The following is a 24,728-nucleotide window of genomic DNA, read 5'->3' as shown; positions in this document are numbered from 1 at the left end:
ATCCCAGGATGTTTTATCTATCTTGGCTGTCATATTTCATATGGTGCCATAGCATTCCTAAACTGTTTCTTTACCTGAAAGTGGAAAAGTAATCCAGAATTTTCCACAAGCTGAACAAAATCCTCACTGCGATATGGTTTCATAATCTGACTGTTTATTCCATGAAGGTGAAATAGGATTGTTCCTATTACCAAATCCCATGAATACAAATGCTGGGGTGCTTTTATCTAGTTATCCTTACTCTCATGTAGGCTCTTATACTGCACCCAGTATTGATAGTTTACGTTACCTCTTGCTTGTTGTGACTTTTTCAAGGTTTTTGAATGTTTAAACACTGTTTATTGTTTAGTTTTAACTTTTTCAGTGCATAGATACTGTGATATTACATGTTATAGAAAAACTGAAAGTAAAGATAGCTACCCTACCCCTTTCCTCTTTTTGTTTACCTTATCTCAGACTCCATCAGAAGTATTTTTAAGCCAGCCTAGCACTGCCTGCCTCAGACAGGCTGTACGAGTCAATAAGAAACTGTCAGTCTACCTGCCTTGCTGTTTGGAAATCATACTTGATAAATCTAATTCCATTGCATAATGTGTCTGTATAAGATACTCGTGTTGGATATTAAATCCTACAGTAGGGGATGACTGCCATTAACAAGACTTGATAAAGCAATACTTGTATAGGTTCTCTGCAAATTCTGAACATTATTTGTTTTAAAAGTAAGCCATTATAAAAAGATATCCTTTTCCTTAAAAAACCTTCAGCCACAAGCTAGTGCTCTTGTCCTGCCAGCTAGTTCCACTGACGTAAATAGGGTTCTACATGTGCATTGGTCTCTAACTACATGGAACAACTTTGCAGGATCAGGTCCTAGGAATATATTGAAAGCCAAAGGAACAGTTTGGATGCTTCTTTCAAGGTCAGCCCTAGCTCCCTATTTAAGCCTTGTCTACAATCCTGTGGGACCATCAACCTAAGTTATTCAGTTTCAGCTAAGTAAATAATGTAGCCAAAGTCAAGGCATTTAGGTCTGTTACTAGATACAGTAAACCAAACTCCACTGGGTCGATCACTCCCCATTGATCCAGCCTGTAGTGAAGACATGCCTTTAGGTAGCTCATGAAAGGAGATTAGCCTCCCTGAGTGGTAGAGAAGGCCACTGGCAAGACAGGATGGTAGGTAAGCTGTAATGCATTGGAAAAGACAGGGAAACAGATGGAGCAACTTGAACATTAGATGGGTTAAATAAAAGATTTCAGATTCAGAGCTAAAATCACTTTAAAGATTTATTATGTTGGAGGATAGGACCTTTATGTAATCAACATTAATATGCAGTGGATTGATACCTGCTTTCTTTGTTGCAGATGTCATTGTATATGAGAACAAGTGGTATGGAGAAATGATGCTGCAGTCAACATTTACCAGTCAGTTATTTAATCTGGGGAGCTGCTCAGCTATTGATCCCAAAAAATGTGAGACTGGATTATGTGCATAAGAGAATCTTTATATTTTATCTAATTCTTAACTTTACTAGATTCAGATAATAGAATTGTTGAAAGATTAAATCACTTATTTTCAAGTTTTTATTTTAAAAGAAAAATGGCTGTTTAAAAATAATCTTTTTATTGTTGTTTGGATTTTCCCTGCTAAAATAAACATCTGAAGTGTGCACGACACTAGAAAATGATTTGTAAAGAGCATATCTGGACTGCTAGCCAGATGGACTCTGTGGCACAATTGAGTGTTCATGATACAAAGCAAACATTTACAGAACTATCTGAGTTCCCTGTACTTAAAAAAGAAATAACAGCTGCATTTCAGATACAGCTCTTTAGTAAATGCTGACTTTTTAATGAGAACTACTTTATATGATTCTGTAATGGTGTAAGATCTGTTTTGATTTTCTTACTAATTTTGGGTGCATTTAAAGCTACATGAGTGTTGTGCTGAACAACTATCAAACAGTACATTATGGGTAGCTGACTTTTAAAATGGCAAATAAATAAAAATGTTTTAATTGCAAAATCTGAACCAAATGATAGACTGTTTATCATGATACTTCCAGGTGCTGCCCTGGATCAGAATTATTTTTTCAGTCCAAACACTCACTATTCAAATTATAATACATTTCATGGCCAAAAATGGAGAAAGGATCAGATGATTTTTTTTTCTTTTCAAGTTTCCCATGTTGTAGATGCTGATGTTCTTCAAGATTTGCTGGCATATGTGTCTTCAAAATATACCTACTTCAGAGACCTTCCATGCAGAAAACCACAGAAGTTGGATGGCATACAGTTTGTCCAGCTAGACCAACTTCAGCCAGATACATTGGTGCATTTGGTACTAAAACTTGTCAACATCACTATACTAACAGGTACATGGATTTCTTGAGCCTTAAATGACACAAGTTCATGATTATGTTGCAAACTCAGACACCTTGCCAATATGCTAAAAGGTAGTTAAATCCTGCTCCACAAACCATCAGTTTTAAACAACAGTACATTTTGGAGAAACACATGACGACTGCCAGAGCTGAAGCCAGTTATTCGCAGCGGCTCTGGGGGCTGGGCCTTTTGGTGGACTGGTAACATTTTATTTGCATAATGAATATGCATGTATGCAAATAAAATGTTACTAGTCTTCCTAAAGTTTGTGAATGGGTTTGCTGGTCCACAGCATAAACGGGGTTGGGAACCACTGGATTAGAGAATGACCCAAGCCACTTATATGGTGTAGGTCCTAGGCAGTGTTTCCTCTAAGCTGTGCAGTAGCACAGTTTCACAGGTGATTAATCAGCCCTGCCCAGTCAGTCAGCTCCATGGGTGGAGCCCTGAGCCTCTGACTGGGCAGAGTTGAGTAATCACCTGTGAAGCTGTGCTACCCTGCTGCTTAGAGGGAACCCTGGTCCTAGGCAAGGTGCTTTCAGTAGAGAGAGAGAAACGTATCAATAACATTTGTATAAAGCACTACTAGCACCTCATTTTGAATACTCTGTACCTTTCTGGCCATCCATGTTTAAGAAAGATGAATTCACACTTGAACAGTACAGAGAAGAGCTATTAGGAGGATTAGAGGAATGGATAGCCTACCTCATGAGATGACACTAGATGAGTTTGGCTTGTTCAGGAGATACGATTGCTTTCTGTAAATATGTCGAGAGTAAACATCAAGGAGGGTGAAGAGCTATTTAAGATAAAGAATAATGTTGGCACAAGAACAAATGGGTATAAACTGGCTATGAACAAATTCAGTCTGGAAATTAAAAGGAGGAGGAGAATGATCAGAAGTGAGGTTACCTCCCCATAGGAGTGTGGGGGCAAGCTACTTGAGTTTTGACAGGGTTGGACACATTTCTGTGTGAGCTTGCATGATGAGTTTGTTTTGTGATGTCTGGGGCATTGAGAGCTCTGGGGCTCATTTCCAGTTTATGATTTATGTTCCTAAAAGCCCATGCTTCAGGGCTCCAGCCCCTCCCCCCCAGCTCCCTCCCTCTATTATGTTTTGTTTTGTTTCTTCTTCGAGGGTCCCCGTGGATGCTCCACTTAGGTGTGTCGGCGCTGCTAGCAGTCTTTGCTAGCAGTCCCCCGGCTGCCCGCGTGTGCTGTCCCAATTGACAGACATGCGACGGCAGCTGTTCCCTCAGGTCCTTCTCAACTGCCACAGGCAACAGTTGCACTTAGTCAGTCTCCCTAACAGCATCAAAAGGAAGAAGGAAAAAAAAGAGAAAGGAGGAAAAGGATAACAACAGAAAGTAAAGCGAGCCAAGTGGTGCGTGGGCGCTTCCACTGTGTCCCGCTCTCCAGATGGACAACAAAAAGGAAAAAAACTCCTCCTGTTAGGCCCACATCCATGGGTTTTAAAAGGCGCACAGGGTGCGGGACAGCAATTACAGCAGCAGACAGACACGAGCAGTGCCTGCTCTGCCTAGGGCAAGATTGTCCTGTCAGCCACTGCCCGCACTGTCAGAAGCTCGCCCCACAATCTAAGAAGGCGAGAGAACTACAACGAAGATTTAGTTTTGGACCACAACATGGCTGTGTCTCAGCCTCATTCAACCCTCTCACCCTCACCCAGAGATAACCCTCTTGAGGAGGAGGGCAGGGGGAGCACTCCCTCGCAGGGACATGCTAGAGAGCAGGACCCAAAGCGAAGCAGGAAATGCTCCCAGTCCCCTGCTGAGCCTCAGCCTCTAGCAAACAAAAAGACAAAGGAGGCTGATAAGAATGCCACCAGGCAGGACTCCCAAAAGTGGGATAGGGGATCCATCTTAAAGAAAAGCTGCAACCCTAATATGAAGCATGGAGCTGCTGGCCACACTTCAAGCTCTCCACACAGTAATGCAGTACCAGTGGGAGACACGGTACCACAGAGGAGCAAGCAAGCCGACAATCTGCAGAGCAGTGGAATGCTGCACTTACACAAATACACAGTACCACCGGTAGTGACACACTTCAAAGTGCCATCGGTACCAATGCAGGCAGCTGTATGGAACCACACAACAACGCCTCTGGATACTCTGGTACCAAGGTTCATGGCAGAGACAGACCTCACAGTACAATCAGTACCATGCTCCCCACTATTCGGTACTGATGGTACCCCATAGACTAGAGGTTCCCTGTTCTCCTCAACATCAGACTCACAAACATCAGCCAGATTTAGTGATGACGAGGAGGAGCAGTCAGTGGGCCAGCACAGAGTACCTCTATATGCGGAACCACAACAACAGCAAATGCAGAAGTTTCAGATGGCACAGGGGATGCCCCCACTGATGCCCCCAGAGTGAGCCTGTTGGGATCTTTGGGCGCCTTATCAAACCCCACAGTTTCAAAACACTGTGCAGGTCCCTGGGGCACAGTCAGCTCCTACAGATACCCAAAGATGAGCTGACTGGGATCAAACTGACCATGACAGTGTGTCATCTATGAAGGATGCAACATAGGCTTCCTCTATTCTGCCCAATAATTCCTATACCACGACATACGAACACAGTCTCCACACATCACCAGTCAGAGGGGATGACTTTAGAAGGTTCCAAGACTTGTTTAGGAGGATAATAGACACGTTTGCCATTAAACTCTCCGATGTAACACAGATCAAACATGAACTCATGAGCATACTCAGCTTACCTTAACATACCAGGCTGGCTTTACCAATGAACAAAGCATTGATGGATCCAGCTAAATTAATCTGGAAAACTCCAGCATCGGTGCCTCCAATATCGAAAAACCTAGATAAGAAATACTATGTCGCCCCCATTGGGGTCGAATACCTCTTCTCTCACCTTTCCTCTAATTCACTAGTGGTCAAAGCAGCCAACCAGAGAAGAAACAACAACAGTACCCCAAAACACCACGTCATGATAAAGAGACAAAAAGACTGGACACTATGGGGAAGAAAGCCTACTCCTCAGCCTCCCTCTAGCTGTGAATTGTGTATTATGTAGCTCTACTAGCAAAATACTCGCACAATACGGTTGAATCATTCAGTTCCTTTATTCAGTATATACCAGAGAATGTGAGGGAGCTGTTTGAATCAAATATCAGAGAAGGTTCATTGATTTCCCAAACAGCTCTACAGGCTGCATTAGATGCAGCAGACACAGCAGCCAGGTTGACGGCATCCGCAGTAATGTTGATTACTCCTACCCAGATGTCATGGCTGCAGCTGTCAGAGTTCCCCAAGGAGGTTCAATCGAATATTGAGAATCTCCCATTCAAGGGTGAAAAGCTCTTCGCAGAGGCAACAAATTTAGCTCTCCACACATTGAAGAACTCCAGGGTGACACTCAGCACACTAGGGATACAGCTGCCCAGAGCCAAGAGGAAACAATATAAACAATATAACCAGAGGTACAGAACATCAGAGTATACACAACAGCAAAGACCCTATGAAAACAAAATGTGTATGAGACAAACTCGACAAAGACAGTCAAATGAGCAATCATTGACCCAGGCATCTACTCACGTCAGCAAATTTGAGGATTTGGTCAAGAGTACAAAAGCCCGTGATTCTCCAGGGCAGGTACAACCAAGCAAACAAATATTTGGAAACAGACTTGCTGCATTCTACCCACCATGGAAACCATCACCTTGGACCAATGGGTCCTAGAAATAATATGAACTGGATACTGCATACCATTCACAGCAGTTCCACCAACCCACCCCCGTTCCCTGTCCCTCTTCAGGGACTCGCATGAGTTGGTCCTCCTGGAAGAAGCACAGCATCTCCTAGGATTAGGCACTATAGAGGAGGTACCCAGCTGCTACAGAGAATGGGGATTTTATTCCTAATACTTTCTGTCAAGAAATCGGGGGGAAGGGGGTGCACTCAACCGGTTCATCAAATCTCAATGGTTGAAGTTGGTCACGCTGGCAAAGACTATACCTGCCTTGAAGAAAAGAGCATGGCTAGCTACCCTCGACCACAAGGATGCATGTTTTCGTGTATCTATTTATCTGGCTCACAGACGATTCCTCAGGTTCACCATCAAGGACTTACACTATCACTACAGGGTGCTCCTCTTCAGGCTGTCCACAGCCCCCAGAGTTTTTTCCAAAGTTTTGTCCATGTTTTCTTCGCACACTTGCGAAGAAAACAAATAAATATATTTCCATATCTTGATGATTGTTTAATCGTGGCATCCACCTATAGCGACACAGAACTATCACTGGAGTCAACAAGAGCGTTATTTGAATTTAGAAAAGTGCACCCTCACTCCTACCCAGATTCTGGAGTTTATAGGGGCACAGTTGGACTGCACTCAGGGCATAGCCTGACTGCCGACCCACAGATGGTCTAGAATGTTGGATCATTTCCGTACAGAGTAGAGCACACACCACGGCACGTACATGCCTGCAAATACTTGGATGCATGGTAGCGTCCACGTTTGTGGTCCCAAATGCCCGTCTACATATGAGGCCATTCCAGGCATGGCTACACTCTGTGTACTGCCCCACGCACAACCTACTCTGCAAGACACTCCTTGTCCCCAAAGCCACCCTAGATTGATGGACAGACTTGAACAACATCTGTATCGGACTTCCATTTCAAATGCCATCGCCATCTGTCACTATCATGACAGGCACATCGCTTCTGGGATGGGGAGCCCACATGGGGAGTGTGATATTACAGAGACAATGGGCATGTGAAGAGTCTCGGCTTCACATCAATGTGCTGGAGCTCAGAGCAGTGAGGAGGGCATGTTTCCAACTGCTTCTGTACATACGAAACAAGACCGTAAGGATATTGTTGGGCAATGTCGTAATGACGTATTACATAAACAGGCAGGGGGGGCATGAGGTCTCACAGCCTATGTGCAGAAGCATCAAAACTATGGCGATGGTGTGTTGTACACAATATCACACCTACCACTATCCATTTGCCAGGCAAGGACAATGTACTAGTGAATGCTCGCAGCAGACAATTCCCACAGAATCACAAAATGGAGATCAACAAATCTATCATAAACAACCTTTACAGGAGATGGGGATACCGGTTGTAGACTTGTTTGCAACGCACATCAATTCCAAGTGCCCCCGATATTGTTCCAAGGCGGGCATTGGACTGCAATCTCTCAGATATGCATTTGCAATACACTGCATATGCATTTCCATCTATACCTCTAATACATCAAATGGTAATAAAGGTCAAACAGGAGGCAGCAAGGATCATACTCATAGCCCTCAATTGGCCAAGATAAATTTGGTACCCTATCATACTCCAACTCAGCACACGTCAGCCGTACAAGTTTCCCCCGGTACGAGCTCTCCTGACTTGGGATAGGGGGTGTATGCTACATCCTGGGCTACATACACTAAACCTGTGAGCCTGGATGCTTGTTGGCTCTCACACAAAGAGCTAACTCTGTCTCAAAGGGTCAGAAACATTCTAATTAATTCCAGGAGACCAACTATGAGATGAACTTCCCTGTGGAAAGTGGGCCAGGATTGCGGCCTGAAATTCGACCAAAGCACAGGATCCACACAAGGCAGGGATTTCGGACGTACTAGAATATATCCTTCACCTGCAGGACACAGGATTATCAATTAGTTTCATCAGCGTACACTTAGTAGCTATATCAGCGATTCACCCATTCATACAAGGGTATTCTGTTTTTTCCCACCCATGCATTAAGAGATTTCGCAAAGGGATACGAAACCTGTATCCATCGCATAGAGATCCAGTGCAATCATGGGACCTGAACCTTGTGCTGGATTCACTCTTGAGATGGCTTTTCGAGCCACTTGCAACCTGCTCGCTACTATTCCTATTGATGAAAGTAGCTTTTCTCGTTGCGCTAACATCAGCCAGCAGAGTGGGAGAGACAGCAGCACTCATGGCGGATCCACCATACACCGTATTCCACAAGGACAAGGTTGTCCTTAGAACCCACCTGAAATTCCTCCCCAAGATACCTACCTCATTCCATTGTAACAAACCGATATATCTACCTATGTTCTTCCCAAAACCACACGAGGACAGCAGCCAAGCAGCACTACACATGATGGATGTACTCAGGACATTAGCCTTTTACCTGGAACATACAAAAGACTTCCGAAGAACACTCAGACTATTTGTGTCTTGCGTGGACAGGTCTAGAAGTCAACCTGTCTCCAAACAGTGAATATCCAAATGGATTTCTGCATGCATACAGTTGGCTTACTCCCAGAAAAACACAGCCAATAGGTGCACTCTACGAGAGCAGCATCTACCACGGCTGCTTTCCTTAAGGGCCTACATATGGACATTACCTGCAGGGCAGCAACATGGGTTTTGGCCCATATGTTTGCACAACATTACTCTATTTAGACCTTTCAGGGCTCAGGCACGAGATTTGGACGTACGGTCCTGTCCAACATCCAGTCCTGCATCACGGAGTGCCCACTGCCAAGCAGGAACACTGCTGCATAGTCACCTAAGTGGAGCATCCACAGCAACCCTCGAAGAACCTTGTGCAGTAACTGGAGTTCTTCGAGATGTGTCCCCGTGGGTGCTCCATGCCCACCCTCCTCCCCTCTGCTCCAACTGTCAATTGGGGTAATTGCACAATAGCACGGCATGTGCAGGTGCAGGTGGCCGGGGACTGCTAGCAAAGATCTCTGGGCCGTGTGCACAGCAGCGCTGACACACCTAAGTGGAGCACCCACGGGGACACATCTTAAAGAATTCCAGTTACTGCACAAGGTGAGTAACCTTCCCTTCTCTTTCATCTGAAGTACTAGCAATGAAAATGGGTTACTGGAATAGGTGGGATCAGTACTCTAATGGGCAATGAGACATTCTCTCACCCTTAAGTGCTTGGGTGCCTAATTTTTGTTCAGTATCTAACTAACCTCCGTATATGGGGTTGGGAAGAAATTTTCCCCAGGTCAGTGACCTTGGTGGGGTTTTGTTTTGTTTTGGGCCTTCCTCTGCACTATTTGTTGCCAGGATTATCTAGGTATATTTCACTTAATCTGTGCCCTACCATTACAGTGACTTCGGGCGTTGGTGCTCCTTCATCCTTCCTGTTTCCTCCCTGTTGCAAATAATAGTTTAGTCTTCAGTGGACTGTAATATTTTGGTCATTGAGTTTAATGTGCAGGTCCTGGTTGGTGGTGTTGACCTGTAATATATAGCAGTCCCCCTTCTGGCCTTAAACTCTATGACCTGAAATCACTTAAGAATGATGAGATGAATAGGAATTAATTCAAAATTTTATCACTGTTACTCCTGTTAGTCTGTTTGTACATACAGCAATAATTTCTGTTTTCAGTGAAAAACACTAGAAAATATTTCTTTGAGAAAGCACCTTAACTAGTACCATCTGTCCTTCTGACCTGAGGGAAAATTCCTTCCCAACCCCATCTATGGAGAATTAACAATTCCCAGTTATGCTAGCTTGTTCTAGCTTTGAGCACGATCCTGAGATATTCAGAATGCTTCTTATTCCATTCATGTCAATCTGAGAGTCCGCAATTCCTATGAAGAGCATTGCTGTAAATGTTTGAGGCAAGATTTTAAAGTCTTAGTACTTGGCACCTCCCTTTAAGGCACCTAATTAATGGTTCTATTTTCCAGAGTATATCACATTTGTTGATCTCAGTGGAAGTCTCCCATTTCTCTTACCCACAGTGCTTGAGCCAGTGTCGCCAGGAGTTGAATTCTTGGCCAATTCCTTTGCACTGTACTACAGAGAAACAGGCTCCCCATGTGCCAGGTCGCAACATTTTTAGCCCGGGCACCCTTCTGGAGGACTGGATGGCTAGACCAATTTGAGTCGCATTCTGGCCCAGGGCTCCAGGTCACAATGCCACACACTGAAAACTGGCCTGATTGCCTCTCCATCTCTACAAAGTTGGATCCAATTTCAGTGCCATTGTGACCAAAAAGCTGAAGCAGCATTCTGGCAGCAGGTGCACTGGCAGCATGGGGTCACTGCTTAAAAGTGGTCAGGCTTTGCCTCCACCCCCTGTCCCTCCACCACTTGTGACCTGTGGAACTTGAGCAAGTGCAGAAGATGTGGGAGCGAAGGGAAACATTTGCTGCCCCCTCTCCACTCCTCCCTAACTGGCTCTGTGGTTTCATAGGTATTTTCATGTACGTTTTCAGTAAGTTGTTCTGTAAAATATCAATGATATTGTTTAAAACCTTTTCAGAGTCTTTATATAGTTATAAAGGAGAGACACAAAGGAAAATTATTCTAACAGTGGAACAGATCAAAGATCAGCGCTATCTGTTGGTGTTATGGGGAGCAGGGGCAGCCTGGTGTCCTAAACTTCAAAGGAAAAAGGGTGAGAACAAATCAACTCTCTGTATGCAATATCCAAGTGAATAATGAATGTGTGTAATCTGCAGTCCTAGCAAAGATCAAGAGGAGAGTGAGAAGAGGTAATATGTTTTGCATGATGCTATCAATTGTGTTAAAACATTCATTTAGTAAACATTTGTGATCAATAGGTAATGTCCCTTGGTCCTATTGTGAGAGCGTTTTGGGGGTTTTTAGATGTTAGTGAGAGTTTTAAATAGCAGTTTAAAGGTTTAGCAGTGATTTCATAATGCTTTATCTATGTTTTCTTATATGAGAGTCTCAGAGGGCTTTATAGATATTAATGAATTATTTTCTGTGGAGTACAATATTATATGTGTTTTTACAAATGAGGAAACTGAAATACAGGAGGTTAAGAAACTTGCCCAAGTCACATAGTGAATCTATAGTAGAGCTGGAAATAGATCCTGGAAATTGTGACTACTACTTCTGCTTCGGAGGGGTAGCCGAGTTAGTCTGTAACTGGAAAAACTTAAAAAACAACAAATAGTCTAGCTGCGCCTTAGAGACTAACAAAACATGTAGATAATATCATGACCTTTCATGGGAACCCACTTATGCAGTAACTTCTAGAGCACACTCTCTTTCAAAACTCAAGTAGCTGAAGATAGAACTAAAGCAATAGGACAGGAAAAAATAATGGGAAGAGAATAAACTATTAGCAGAAATTCAGTATTTAGTTGATGAAACCTTCATTACCCTTAATTTTTGGTATATTGTAATAAGGACACTGGGTATGTGAATACTGTCTAAGAGAAATAAGGAACTTAAAGAAAAGTAACTGAGGTGAAAGCCTGGACCCATTGATGAAGGTGATGGCAAAACTTGCATAAGTTTCTTATAGAACTGAGAAACATGAAGTAATAACTGTTAAATAATATGGAGATCATTGAAAAGTTTCTTGATACTAGAGTATGTGCTGCAACATAGTATGTGCTGCAACAAATTAAATAGCCACCACAGATAAACAAGCCATAGGACAGACCAGGGAGGTCCAGCCTGTACTACAATAAAGACTTTGTTGTGTAGTCCCTTAAATGGAAGACAGCAAATCTTTTAATAAAATATAGACATGTATAGAATTATTATAATTGTTTTGAGTTTATCATAGAGCTTGTAATTTATTCTCCAGTTAGCATTCTATGAATCTAGTAATTCACGTATTTTAATCATTAAAAGTCTAGATCTAAAATGAAAGATAAAAAACTGATTTCTCAACTGTCCAAATATTCATCATTGATAGACAAGCCATGAACATTTGATCCCAGCAAGACAGCCAAAAAGATAAGTGTCATCCAAGCAAGCGGATAGGTCACAACAACTAATGGGCATTCTTGGGGAAAAAAGCACATGATGGCCATTCTTGCTAGGAGATTAAAACAGTCAGGCATGTTATATCCATTTGTAGTTGAAGATTAAACTTTACATAATAAACTCAATAAGTAGAGTGGAGGAATTGCAGCTTTTTTCATACTTCCTTAGAAAACCAGAAGGACATTTAGCAATACTAATAACGCTCTACAGTGGAGCATCAAAGCAACTTTTTTCTAACTAAGAGATACAATTATTTTTACCTATCAGTGAAGTTGTAAATAAAACTCTTTTTACTGCCACTAAAAACTGTGAAAGCTGTATAGTCTGTAGTGCAGGCTCTCTTATCTATATTCCTCTGATCTGGCAGAGGTTACTTTTCTCTAGACCAACAGTCTTTGGAGAACAGAGGAGATGTAGTAACATAGGGTGAAATCCTAAACATGTTGAAGGCAATGGCTAAACACTCATTAAGGATAAGATTTCCCCTGTGAAGATGTTACCACTAAAATGTCCTGTGTTCCTATACAGTGAATTTGTGGAGCACAGTACATAAGATTAGTGTCAAAATGTTCAGTTCTAGTAAAGGTATGTGAGCAGATCATCATGACTTAATAGCAATATGCAGCTTATGTGAAAATCAGAGCACAAGTAGAGAATTTACTGCTGATACAAATTAAGCTTTTGTGAGGCCAAAGAAGTAAAGTAGTCTAGTGTAATCTCTGCTGTCAAATTGATTGAATGACTTGCATGCTTTAAAGAAGGACATGAAAATTGTCATCTGAAAGCAGTAGTTATTTTATACTGCCCTGGAAGGAATTCAGCAAGAGCTACTTGGATGATCCCAGCATTTAGGAAAAATGAATCCCTAATTAGAGAAAAGCCAGTGTGTGTTAACATAAGCAACAGAGAGAAATATCATGAAAGAGTTTTTTAAAAAGTGAAAGAGAGTAATGCTCACACTAGCGATGAATATTAAAAACCATAGGGTACGTCTAGACTGGCAAGATTTTGCGCAAAAGCGGCTGCTGTCTAAACTGGCTGCGAGAATTTGCGCAAGAACGCTGGCGATCTAATGTAAGATTGTCACTGTTCTTGCGCAAGAACTCTGACGCTCCAGCTCGAGAAAAAGCCCTCTTGTGCAAGTGTTCTTGCACAAGAGGGCCAGTGTAGACAGGGGCAGGAATTTTTTGCGTAAGAAAGCCCCGATGGCGAAAATGGCCGCTGGAGCTTTCTTGTGCAAAACTACGTCTATACTGGGCACAGATGCTTTTGCGCAAAAGCAAATCTTTTGTGCAAAGGCACTTTCCAATATAGACGCTCTTTTGCGGAAATACTTTTAATGGAAAAACTTTTCCATTAAAAGTATTTCCGCAAAATCATGCCAGTCTAAACGCAGCCATAGAGAATAATCTAAAACATGAAAACACTAAGGCTACGTCTACACTGGCCACAATTTCCGGAAAAGCCATGCAAATCAGGTAAGTCAGGATAGGGAAATCCGCGGGGATTTAAATATCCCCCGCGGATTTAAATAAACATGTCTGCCGCTTTTTTTCCCGGCTTGGGGAAAAGCCGGAAAAAAAGCGTCTAGACTGGTGCGATCCTCCGGAATAAAGCCCTTTTCCGGAGGATCTCTTATTCCTACTTTGAATAAGGCGGATTTCCCTATCCTGACTTACCTGATTTGCATGGCTTTTCCAGAAATTGTGGCCAGTGTAGACGTAGCCTAACAGAACGAGTCTTCCCTAAGAGTAGTCACATTGGGAACTATACAAGTTGCCAAATGAAGGCATAAAAGCAAATAAGTTAAAAGATGCTATAAAAGCTAGATAGTCAGGTAAAATGAGCTTGATGGATCTGATGCAAAGCCTGTGAAAGTTTGTGGAAAGTGCCTCGTTAACTTTAATGGACTTAGAATCATCTGTGCTCATTGAGACAATTTCGGGATTTTTTTAAAAAAAAATGTTGGTAGTGTATTTTCTTAACCATAATAAGGTGATTTAGAAATCAATTTAATATGTGAAAATTGCTTTCTCTAGAAGTAGTTTTTGAGATGATTGACTGCCATATAATTTCTTTTCAGTCATGCTAAGAATTCACCTTATCCTTTTCAAGACTACTAAAATACTACTCTGTGTAATTGTGGAATCTTCACTAACTCTGCTCTGACCCAATGTATTTTGTGACAAGACAGGACTTTCTTCAGCTTGATCCACATAAGTAGGTTGCTTCAGACAGAGGAGCAGTCTTTAACATCACTTTGAGGCAGTGTAGTTAGTTATTCGGTGGACTGGTCAATACTACATTTAGGTTGCCATAAGGCAGCTTATATTGACCTAATTATGCCAGTGGTTACACTACAGCCTTCTTCCTTCCAAAGTAAGTGGCATACTACCCTGACATAATAACTCCATCTTCATGCAGTGCACAGTTAACCTGAGGAACTCCTTGCCAGAGGATGTTGTAAAGACCAGGACATAAACAGGATTCAAAAAAGAACTAAACTCATGGAGAATAGGTCTGTCAATACTAGCCAGAATCGGTAGGAATGGTGTCCATTACCTCTGTTTGTGACACTTGATGATTACCTGTTCTATTTACTCCCTCTGAGGCATCTGGCATTGGCCACTGTAGGCAGACAGGATACTGGGCTAGATGCACTTTTGGTCTCACCCAGTACAGCCATTCTTATGTTCTTATGAGAGGCATAAGTTTTATGTCAGTGTGTTTAGGGCAGACGCAATGTGTATGTAAATACTGCGTCCTTTTACATCGGATCTGGTCTCTTGTCAGTTTCATGGCATTAGCAGTGTAATTGACAAGAAAGCCCCCACCTCTTGGAGAGTTAGCTCTGCTCCTGGCTGGGAGCTGGAATGAGAAGCCCAATGGGCATTTCCCCATTCTCAGCAGGAAACCAAACATGGAGCAACTTCGGAGCTTGCTCCCACCTGGGGGCTGGAGCAAGAAGTGAGAGTGGCTTCAGAGCCCATTTCCAGCGAGGAGCTGGGGCAAGAAGTAGAAGTGACTTAGGAGCCCACTCCCAGCTGAGAGCCAGGATGAGAAGTCCCAGTGGGCTTCCCCAGCTCCTATGGGAGGAGGGCTGAGAAGCTGGGGCACCGGGATCCTGCTTCCCTGTGATGAAAAGATCCAGGCAGCTTTACCCTATTCCTAGTGAGAAGCACCCTGGGTGGCTTTTCCCACGCTCCTGGAAGGTAGGAGGTCAGCCCCCAGGAGCCTGTTGGGCAGCGAGGCTCCTGGCGGGGAGCTACCAGCAGAGCTTAGACAGGACTCTCAGCTCCCTACGCTGCCCTTGTTAGGTCAATGAAAGCATTCCGGCTGAGGACACACCACTGACCCAATGGGGGTTGTGTAGACATGCATCACCAAAGGAATTACTGCAGTGGCTGTAAGTCGACTTAGGGTACGTCTAGACTAGGACTTGGTAGATTAGGCTACCAGACATAGGAAAATGAAGCGGTGCATTTAAATTTACATGGCTGCCGCGCTGAGCCGACAAACAGCTGATCATCCCTCCTGGGATGAGGTTTACCTGAGTGGTCGACAAATACCTTTGATGTCGACACCCGCGCGTCCAGACTATCGCGCTGAGCCGACAAACAGCTGATCAGCTGTTTGTCGGCTCAGCGCGGCAGCCATGTAAATTTAAATGAAGCGGCGATTATTTAAAGCGCTGCTTCATTTTACTATGTCTGGTAGCCTAATCTACATGCCTCTGGCGACAGAGGCATGTAGTCTAGACGTACCCTTAATGTAGACATACCTTGCCTCTTTTTTATACCCTTGTTATACCTTTGCCACTGACTTTTTGTGTGGCCTAAGAGGCGTCATGTAACTTCATTTTCCTTAACTTCCCTGCTGCCAAAGTGAAATGATACTTTTGCTGTTTGCAGCTTTCTACAAGTATTAACTGTAGTATGGAAGTTAACTTAGTTTCTAGGGTTGTTATTTGTTCTTTGCTTTATTTTTCAGATCATATATGGGAATTTAAATACCTACTTGCCAAACGTAGTTCTATTTCAGGTGACATTGAACTGCACACAACTCCATGGTCATTCTGTGAGTGTCTGTTTGATGATGACAAAAGGGCAGTTGAATTTAAAGAGAAGTATCAAAAATGTGAAAAGCCCCTCATGAAAATGACAAATCTGGCAGCACACCTAGAGGAAAAATGTTCAGGTGAGGTTCATTGACTGTCTATTCAAGTGAGATGCACAATGCTAACCAGGAAAGCTGACTATGTTGATGACAGTTAAGGGTGTTTTCATTAAAACCAGTCACAAACTGGTAGGCCTGTAGGCCTGACATTTGTGTCTTGGTAACAGTTGCTCAGTATTTCAGTCACAGTGTGACTGCAGCCTTCATTCAGAAGGCATAGAGATGACCTGTGAAGGGGAGCAAAATAAAAACAGCTTGGATTGAATGTGTTGCCACCTATTCTCCACCCTAACATTTTTAATTGTGAAGATAATTAACTATTGGAACAGCTTACCAAGAAAAGCGATAAATTCTCAATCACATGAAGTCTTCAAATCAAGATTTAAATCTGTCTAAAAGGTATGCTCCAGTTCAACTAAAAATCACTGGGGTAGGTGCAGGACCTACTGGATGAGGTTTTGTGGAAGTTAATATACACTGTGGTTCTTTTTCACTTTAAAAGTATATAAACCTCCTGGAACAGAACAAATAGATACTTTATCTCCGAGCATAGAATGGACACCTGTCTCTGCAGATAGCCATTCAACAAACCTGTGACGAAATAAAATGATTGAGGATGCAAACTCACGTGTTCAGAAGATAGGTAGTGAATGAATTATAGTTTCTGGTGCATCTTTATATGCCTTATGGCATAGTGCTTGATTATTTTGCTACATACTGTTTTCCACAGGACCCCTCTCTGGTTCAGCGCACAGGATGGACAAGGCACTGATTCAGTATTGTTTTATCCACATCAGTAGCCAGCTGTTTCCCATTGTTTATAATTCTGATCAGTTTTAACAATGCAGCCGTTTTTTGAAACTGGAATAAAGAAAAATAAGTAATTTTGCTAGTATATTTTTGTAATCACATTTTGAACATATCTGATGATTTCAAAGTTTGGCTCACTGACTTAAAATTTGGCAGGCGTATAGTCCTGAGGTTGAAAAAGTCTCTCTTGCTGTGCCCATGAGAATCTACCCTGGTATGGTTAAGTTATGAGGTGTGGAAAATCACCATTTACACATACACAGTAGGATTTGTTTAACATTTATCCTTTATTTTCTGAATGTTCCCGCTGCACAATTCATGCTCCTGGGTTCCTCTGAACCTCAGGCATTCGGTCAATGGGGGCAAGTCTAGACCTCATTCCTCTTTCGAAAGAGGAACGTAAATGAGGCAAATCAAAAGTGCAAAAGAAGCATGGATTTAAATATCCCACGCTTCATTTGCATATTCACGTCCGAGTGCTTTTTCGAAAAAGGGTTTTTCGAAAGTGAAAGTGCAGTCTAGATGGGGTTCTTTCAAAAAAAATGAGTACGGGTTCTTTCAAAAAAGGGTTTTTTTTTTCCCCCGAAAGAACCCCATCTAGACTTCACTTTCACTTTCAAAAAACCCTTTTTTGAAAAAGCGCTTGGACGCAAATATGCAAATGAAGCGTGGGATATTTAAATCCGCGCTTCATTTGCGCTTTTGATTTGCCACATTTACATTCCTCTTTCGAAAGAGGAACGTAGTCTAGACGTGCCCTGTGGTATACACAGAATTAGACCTCGTGGAGGGCAAGGGCAAAACAAATATTCCTCCTGCTGCTGCTCCCCTCCATCAGATTGTTCTTTGATGCTATGAACTTTTGGTGTATGATAGCATCTTGTTTCCCTGTTGTCTGTTTTTTACTTGCCAAAGAAAGTTTTATATTTTCATGTGTATTTACCAAGACTCCCTTATATATGAAAAATGTTTGAACAGTCTCTGGTACTGTTATCGGAGAACTTCTGAGCTATTCTTTGTATTGCTTATCTGAGCTCCAAGTTTGTCATTTTTTTAATATTGGCATCTATCACTGAAATATCAAAGCACATTGGCTGTTACTTTCAGTTTTATTTTTCTTTATCATAATGATTTCATCACTGAGGAAATGGTTCTTTGAAAAGAAAGTCAATATGCAGCTTCAAATAGATAAAGTAAATCTCAGGCTATTGTTACGCTAATTATATATAATGTTTTGACTCAGTTGAGCTATATTTTCTTCCTACTACTTTATGTGATAATATTATAAAATTCTAAGATGGCACAAAATTTTATCTACTCCTTTGTTTTTGTAGGAGTGAGTCAACTGAAAGCTCGTGTCTTAGAGTTGAAGTTTACCATTACTGCTCCCCAGTACAGGCAATTCATCTTTGATGCTGACACTTCATTAGAATGCATTTTGGCTTCTCTTCCTATGATCATCTATTCAGGGTGTGCAAAATGTGGTTTGGAACTACAGACAGATGAGAACAAGATCTACAAGCAGTGCCTTAGTTGCTTACCGTTTAACAAAGTGAGAAAGTTCTACAGGTAAATCAAATAAAACAAAGACCAGTAAAACGATGTTTAATATTAGAGAGATTTAAAATATATTAAATAACCATAATACATTTAATGTAAATTTCACTTCAAGTGCATTAACATTGTGAACTGAATTATGTTTTATTCCTTTCTATCCTGTATGCATGTTCATTAAGGAATAGCATTTTCTAGTAGTTGGAGCACATTTCTGGGACTCAGAAGGCAGTTCAGTTCCTGGCTTTGTCGCTGACGTTTTATGTGGCCCTGGCTGAGTCACATAACTTTATTTTGCCTTAACTTCCCCACCAGCAAAATGAAATGATAATACCTTCTTCAGAAGCAGTATCATGTATACTCCATTTGTGTTTGTAAAGTACTTTGGATGGAAAACTTTACAGAATTCAAAGCATTTTTATCTGTTACATTATTTTATTATTATTTAAAGATTATTTTCCATCTTCAGATAATCCATTATAATTTGTTGAGTCCCGTTTAATATGAAGTGGGAATAGTAGTGATGTTTGGAGCTGATGGTAAAACTGGACTAGAATCAAGATGGATTAGTTTTATTGTTCATGTGAGAACCCAAGATCATGAGCATGTAATACTCAGCCTAGCTTTCAAACTTGTTGAAAGCAGAATCTTATTCTAAAACTGGATACACCACTAATTTAAACTAAGGGGAACAAAAGGCAAAATCCCTGCATGTTTCCAATGGATTGCATTAGCAAGTTCAGGCATAACATAATGAACAGCAGGTGGCAGCATGAGATAGGCTGTACAAACACTTTAATTTATAACAGATAAAAGCTAATTTAAACTTCATCATTTGATTTAACAGCATAATTATGAAATGTAGAAATCCTTATTTATTTTAAAGAATTTATTATTTCAAGCACATTTTTACTTACTTACTTTTACCTTGCTTGCAAAGCATAGCATGCATATGGTACAGGTTAATTCTGAGGCACTGAGCATAAAGTCTGAAGTATAATTTAGTTTTACGCATAACTTCTTAAGTTATCCTAACTTGCTTTATAATGAGATAGAACAAGGAGTGTGGGGATTGAGTACCAGCAAATGAAGTAGTCATTTTTCACTCAGTAATAACTCACACAGCAAGAATTGTCCTGGTACTTTGAATTTTCCCTAGGGATGTTACGAAGTGGATATTTAGCTAATCATGTAGTCCATATAATTTTTATTGACTACATGATTAGTCGATAGGGAAAGGTGTTCACTCGTGGCTTGCGCCAGGTTCCTGGAGCTACCCCAACAGTGGCTCTGTAGTTTAAATATAATAAGCACCAGGTGGGCAGGCAGCTCCTACTACATTTAAACTGCAGAACCTCAGCGGGGGTAGGTCTGGACCCTGCACAAGCTGGGACTGAGCTGGGCTTGCTCAGTCCCAGCTCGTACGAGGTCCAGCAGCTCCCATCTTCCAGAGTCCCAGCAGGGATCTGGGACCCCCAACAGACAGGGGCTACTGCTGGAGTAGCCTCTGCCCTCAGTAAGCCTGGACCTGCCATAGGTAAAGGCTGCTTCACGGCAGCCTCCCCTGCCTCCCCCCCACTGCTGCCTCTGATAGGCAAATGCAAGTAGTTGACTAGTTGACTACTCACATACCTAATTATCCCTTTCCCAAAAATATCGGGATAATTTTTTTATTAGAAATGTTTACTAATTATTATTGTTTGTTATCTTCTAAGTGCTGGAAGTGTACTTAGGACTGTATTAAATAATCATAGATGACAACATACAACCTGACTTTGTCATGGACAATACAATGTGAAACTACATGGGTACTTTAAAAACAATGAGTAGTCCTGTGACACCTTAGAGACTAACAGACAGACAGATAGATAGATAGATAGATAGATAGATAGATAGATAGATAGATAGATAGATAGATAGATAGATAGATAGATAGATAGATAGATAGATATCATGAGTTTTCGTGGGCAAAACCCACTTCTTCAGATGAACTGGAGTCAAGTTGATCTGAAGAAGTGGATTTTGCCCATGAAAGCTCACGATACAATATATATATATATATAGATTTGTTAGTCTCTAAGGTGCCACAGGACTACTCGTTGTTTTTACTTGGGTACAATCCTGTGTACTACTGTGAGCTACTCAAGTGGGGATCTGATACTGCACACCATTGCATATGTCTAGAGAGGGTCAGAGAGTCTAATCAGTCCCAAACTGGCAGACAGTACAAACTAGAACTCTAGTGTGCCAGCACCTGCAATTACGTGAGTCCCACCCATGGCACTCAAGAGAATGGTAGAACAGTATCCTACTGCTTGTATGCTAATGTAGTAGAACATCTCCAGTACTTCTCTCCTTTATCCAACACCATAGAATCATAGAATCATAGGACTGGAAGGGACCTCGAGAGGTCATCGAGTCCAGCCCCCCGCCCTCAAGGCAGGACCAAGCTCCGTCTACACCATCCCTGACAGATGTCTATCTAACCTATTCTTAAATATCTCCAGAGAGGGAGATTCCACCACCTCCCTTGGCAATTTATTCCAATATTTGACCACCCTGACAGTTAGAAATTTTTTCCTAATGTCCAATCTAAACCTCCCCTGCTGCACTTTAAGCCCATTACTCCTTGTCCTGTCCTCAGTAACCAAGAGGAACAAATTTTCTCCTTCCTCGTTGTGACACCCTTTTAGATATTTGAAAACCGCTATCATGTCCCCCCTTAATCTTCTTTTTTCCAAACTAAACAAGCCCAGTTCATGAAGCCTGGCTTCATAGGTCATGTTCTCTAAACCTTTAATCATTCTTGTCGCTCTTCTCTGTACCCTTTCCAATTTCTCCACATCTTTCTTGAAATGTGGCGCCCAGAACTGGACACAGTACTCCAGCTGAGGCCTAACTAGTGCAGAGTAGAGCAGCAGAATGACTTCACGAGTTTTGCTTTCAACACACCTGTTGATACAACCTAGAATCATATTTGCTTTTTTTGCAACAGCATCACACTGTTGACTCATATTCAACTTGTGGTCCACTATGACCCCTAGATCCCTTTCCACCATCCTCCTTCCTAGACAGTCGCTTCCCATCTTGTATGTATGGAACTGATTGTTCCTTCCTAAGTGGAGAACTTTGCATTTCTCTTTATTAAACTTCATCCTGTTTACCTCTGACCATTTCTCTAACTTGCTAAGGTCATTTTGAATTATGTCCCTATCCTCCAAAGAAGTTGCAACCCCACCCAGTTTGGTATCATCTGAAAACTTAATAAGCGTACTCTCTGTCCCAATATCTACATCATTGATGAAGATATTGAACAGTACGGGTCCCAAAACAGACCCTTGCGGAACTCCACTTGTTATCCCTTTCCAGCAGGATTTAGCACCGTTAACAACAACTCTCTGACTACGGTTATCCAGCCAATTATGCACCCACCTTATCGTGGCCCTATCTAAGTTATCTTTGCCTAGTTTATCAGTAAGAATATCATGCGAGACTGTATCAAATGCCTTACTAAAGTCTAGGTATATGACATCCACCGCTTCTCCCTTATCCACAAGGCTCGTTATCCTATCAAAGAAAGCTATCAGATTAGTTTGGCATGACTTGTTCTTCACAAACCCATGCTGTCTATTCCCTATCACTTTATTACCTTCCAAGTGTTTGCATATTTACCTTAATTACCTGCTCCATTATCTTCCCTGGGACAGACGTTAAACTGACCGGTTTGTAGTTTCCTGGGTTGTTCTTATTCCCCTTTTTATAGATGGGCACAATATTTGCCCTTTTCCAGTCTTCTGGAATCTCCCGTCTGCCATGATTTTTCAAAAATCATAGCAAAAGGCTCAGATACCTCCTCTATCAGCTCCTTGAGTATCCTGGGATGCATTTCATCAGGACCTGGTGACTTGCTGACATCTAACTTTCCTAAGTGATTTTTAACTTGTTCTTTGTGTATCCTATCTTCTAAACTTACCCTCTCTCTGCTTGTATTCACTACGTTAGGCACACCTCCAGACTTCTCGGTGAAGACCGAAACAAAGAAGTCATTGAGCATCTCCGCCATTTCCAAGTTTCCTGTTACTGCTTCTCCCTCCTCACTAAGCAGTGGGCCTACCCTGTCCTTGGTCTTCCTCTTGCTTCTAATGTATTTATAAAAGGTCTTCTTGTTTCCCTTTATGCCTGTAGCTAGTTTGATCTCATTTTGTGCCTTTGCCTTTCTAATCTTGCTCCTGCATTCCCGTGTTGCTTGCCTATATTCATCCTTTGTTATTTGTCCTAGTTTCCATTTTTTATGAGACTCCTTTTTTATTTTGAGATCATGCAAGATCTCCTTGTTAAGCCAAGCTGATCTTTTGCCATATTTTCTATCTTTCCTACACAGCAGAATTGTTTGCTTTTGGGCCCTTAACAACGTCCCTTTGAAATACTTACAACTCTCCTCAGAGGCCACCTGGTCCAGCCAGAGCCTAGCCTAGAAAGGAGCAAAAGAAAAGTCCTCCAAGTGGCCTAGAGTGGAGAAGCAGTCAATAATAGAGTCCAGCAGAACTATATAAAAGGAGCTGCAGAACAGAGCAGTAGTCGGTTGTTGCCTAAACCTGAAGAAGAGAGATATGTGTCCTTGACTGGCTGAAAGAGCAGCAGGACCCTGGACAGCTCAGGATGGGCAGGGACTGAGGAAACTAAAAAGGTGCTTCTGATTGACTGCTGGGCCTGAGTAAGAACTGAGGCCAAGGAGAGCCACAAAAAGAGAGTGTCCCCAGGGAAGAAGCCCCCATTCCAGAGCCATAACAAGGTGAAGGATGTATACCCTGGAAAGGGTTTGTTCTGTTTCACCTAAATACAGTGGCTACTTCTAGACTACATCTTTTTTTCGTAAAAGGGATGTAAATAAGACGTATCGCAATTGCTAATGAAGCAGGGATTTAAATCTCCCCCGCTTCATTAGCATAAAATGGCTGCCGCTTTTTTTCCGCATGGAGCTTTGTCGGAAAAAAGCGCCAGTCTAGACACTGATCTTGCGGAAAATAAAGCCTTTTCCAAAAGATCCCTTATTTCATAGAGGGATAAGGGATCTTTCGGAAAAGGCTTTATTTTCTGCAAGATCAGCGTGTAGACTGGTGCTTTTTTCCGACAAAGCTCCGTGCGGAAAAAAAGCGGCAGCCATTTTTATGCTAACGAAGCGGGGGAGATTTAAATCCCTGTTTCATTAGCAATTGTGATACATCTAATTTACATCCCTTTTACGAAAAAGAGATGTAGTCTAGACGTGTAGCCAGTGTGTTTGACTCAGCCAAAAAAACTACTTGAGAAACCATTGACAGGGCTCACCATGAATTGAAAATTACAGACACATCCAACCAGAATGGTACGTGTGTGGAAGGGGGTGCCACCCTGTTACAAACAAATATAAGGATTTGGCGTTATTTCTTTAATAAACAACATAACAAGAATACCGAGCCCGAAGTAGTTGAAACATTTGAGAAAAACACATAAATTACTAGCTAAAAAAAATTAAAATCCATATGAGACAGCCAGTAGTCAACCTACTTTATGATAAAGCCAAGTCTATCCGCCTACTGTAGGTGCAAAGGTGTGCACATGACCTGTCTTCGAATATGGCTGGAGCATACGCAAAATGATTACTTCTGTTAGAGGTTAAAAATATTCGTTTGTTCATTTACCGTTCCCTAGACAGTCTTTCAGTTTGTAAACCTCAGAATTTTTTGCAGAGGATTTTCAGATGAGGCCCTTAACTCTGAAATTTGCTTCCTACCTTTGCTGTAGCCCAGGCCAAATATTATGACCTTATCTTTTTGCTCAGTCTTTTTCTGTGAGCATGAATTAAATGAAAAAGAGCTTTTGTTCAGGGGGGAGAGATTTCTTTTAATATTGTTGATATTTTATCAGAGGAATTGTTTTTATATTTCAGCTTGTTTGTAAGAGCATGAGAGAAATAAGAGATGCATGATATCAATAAATCCAATAAGGTGCCTCTGCCAAGAAAATTTTAACTTTCTCTTTCCAAGAGTCTATCGAACCAGAGGTGAAAGTAAACTGGTGCACCCCA

The 24,728-nt window shown here is 41.8% G+C and overlaps 1 protein-coding gene across 4 annotated transcripts in view; it reads left to right on the top strand.

Annotated features, from left to right (window-relative positions):
• Positions 1-24,728, top strand: part of SHLD2 (shieldin complex subunit 2) — an 81,772-nt gene that overhangs the window by 45,690 nt on the left and 11,354 nt on the right. For 3 of the 4 annotated variants that reach the window (XM_075934822.2, XM_075934823.2, XM_075934824.2), the window contains exons 5-9: positions 1,365-1,472; positions 2,180-2,374; positions 10,638-10,772; positions 16,112-16,318; positions 18,442-18,676. In XM_075934822.2, coding sequence (XP_075790937.2) covers positions 1,365-1,472; positions 2,180-2,374; positions 10,638-10,772; positions 16,112-16,318; positions 18,442-18,676 — 880 coding nt within the window. The remainder of the gene's footprint in view (positions 1-1,364; positions 1,473-2,179; positions 2,375-10,637; positions 10,773-16,111; positions 16,319-18,441; positions 18,677-24,728) is intronic. The other variant, XM_075934825.2, reaches the window with a different exon arrangement.

The sequence above is a fragment of the Pelodiscus sinensis genome, chromosome 8 (assembly GCF_052426305.1).
Source record: "Pelodiscus sinensis isolate ZL-2025 chromosome 8, ASM5242630v1, whole genome shotgun sequence".
Taxonomy (NCBI): domain Eukaryota; kingdom Metazoa; phylum Chordata; order Testudines; family Trionychidae; genus Pelodiscus; species Pelodiscus sinensis.
This window is presented reverse-complemented; position numbering and strand designations above follow the sequence as displayed.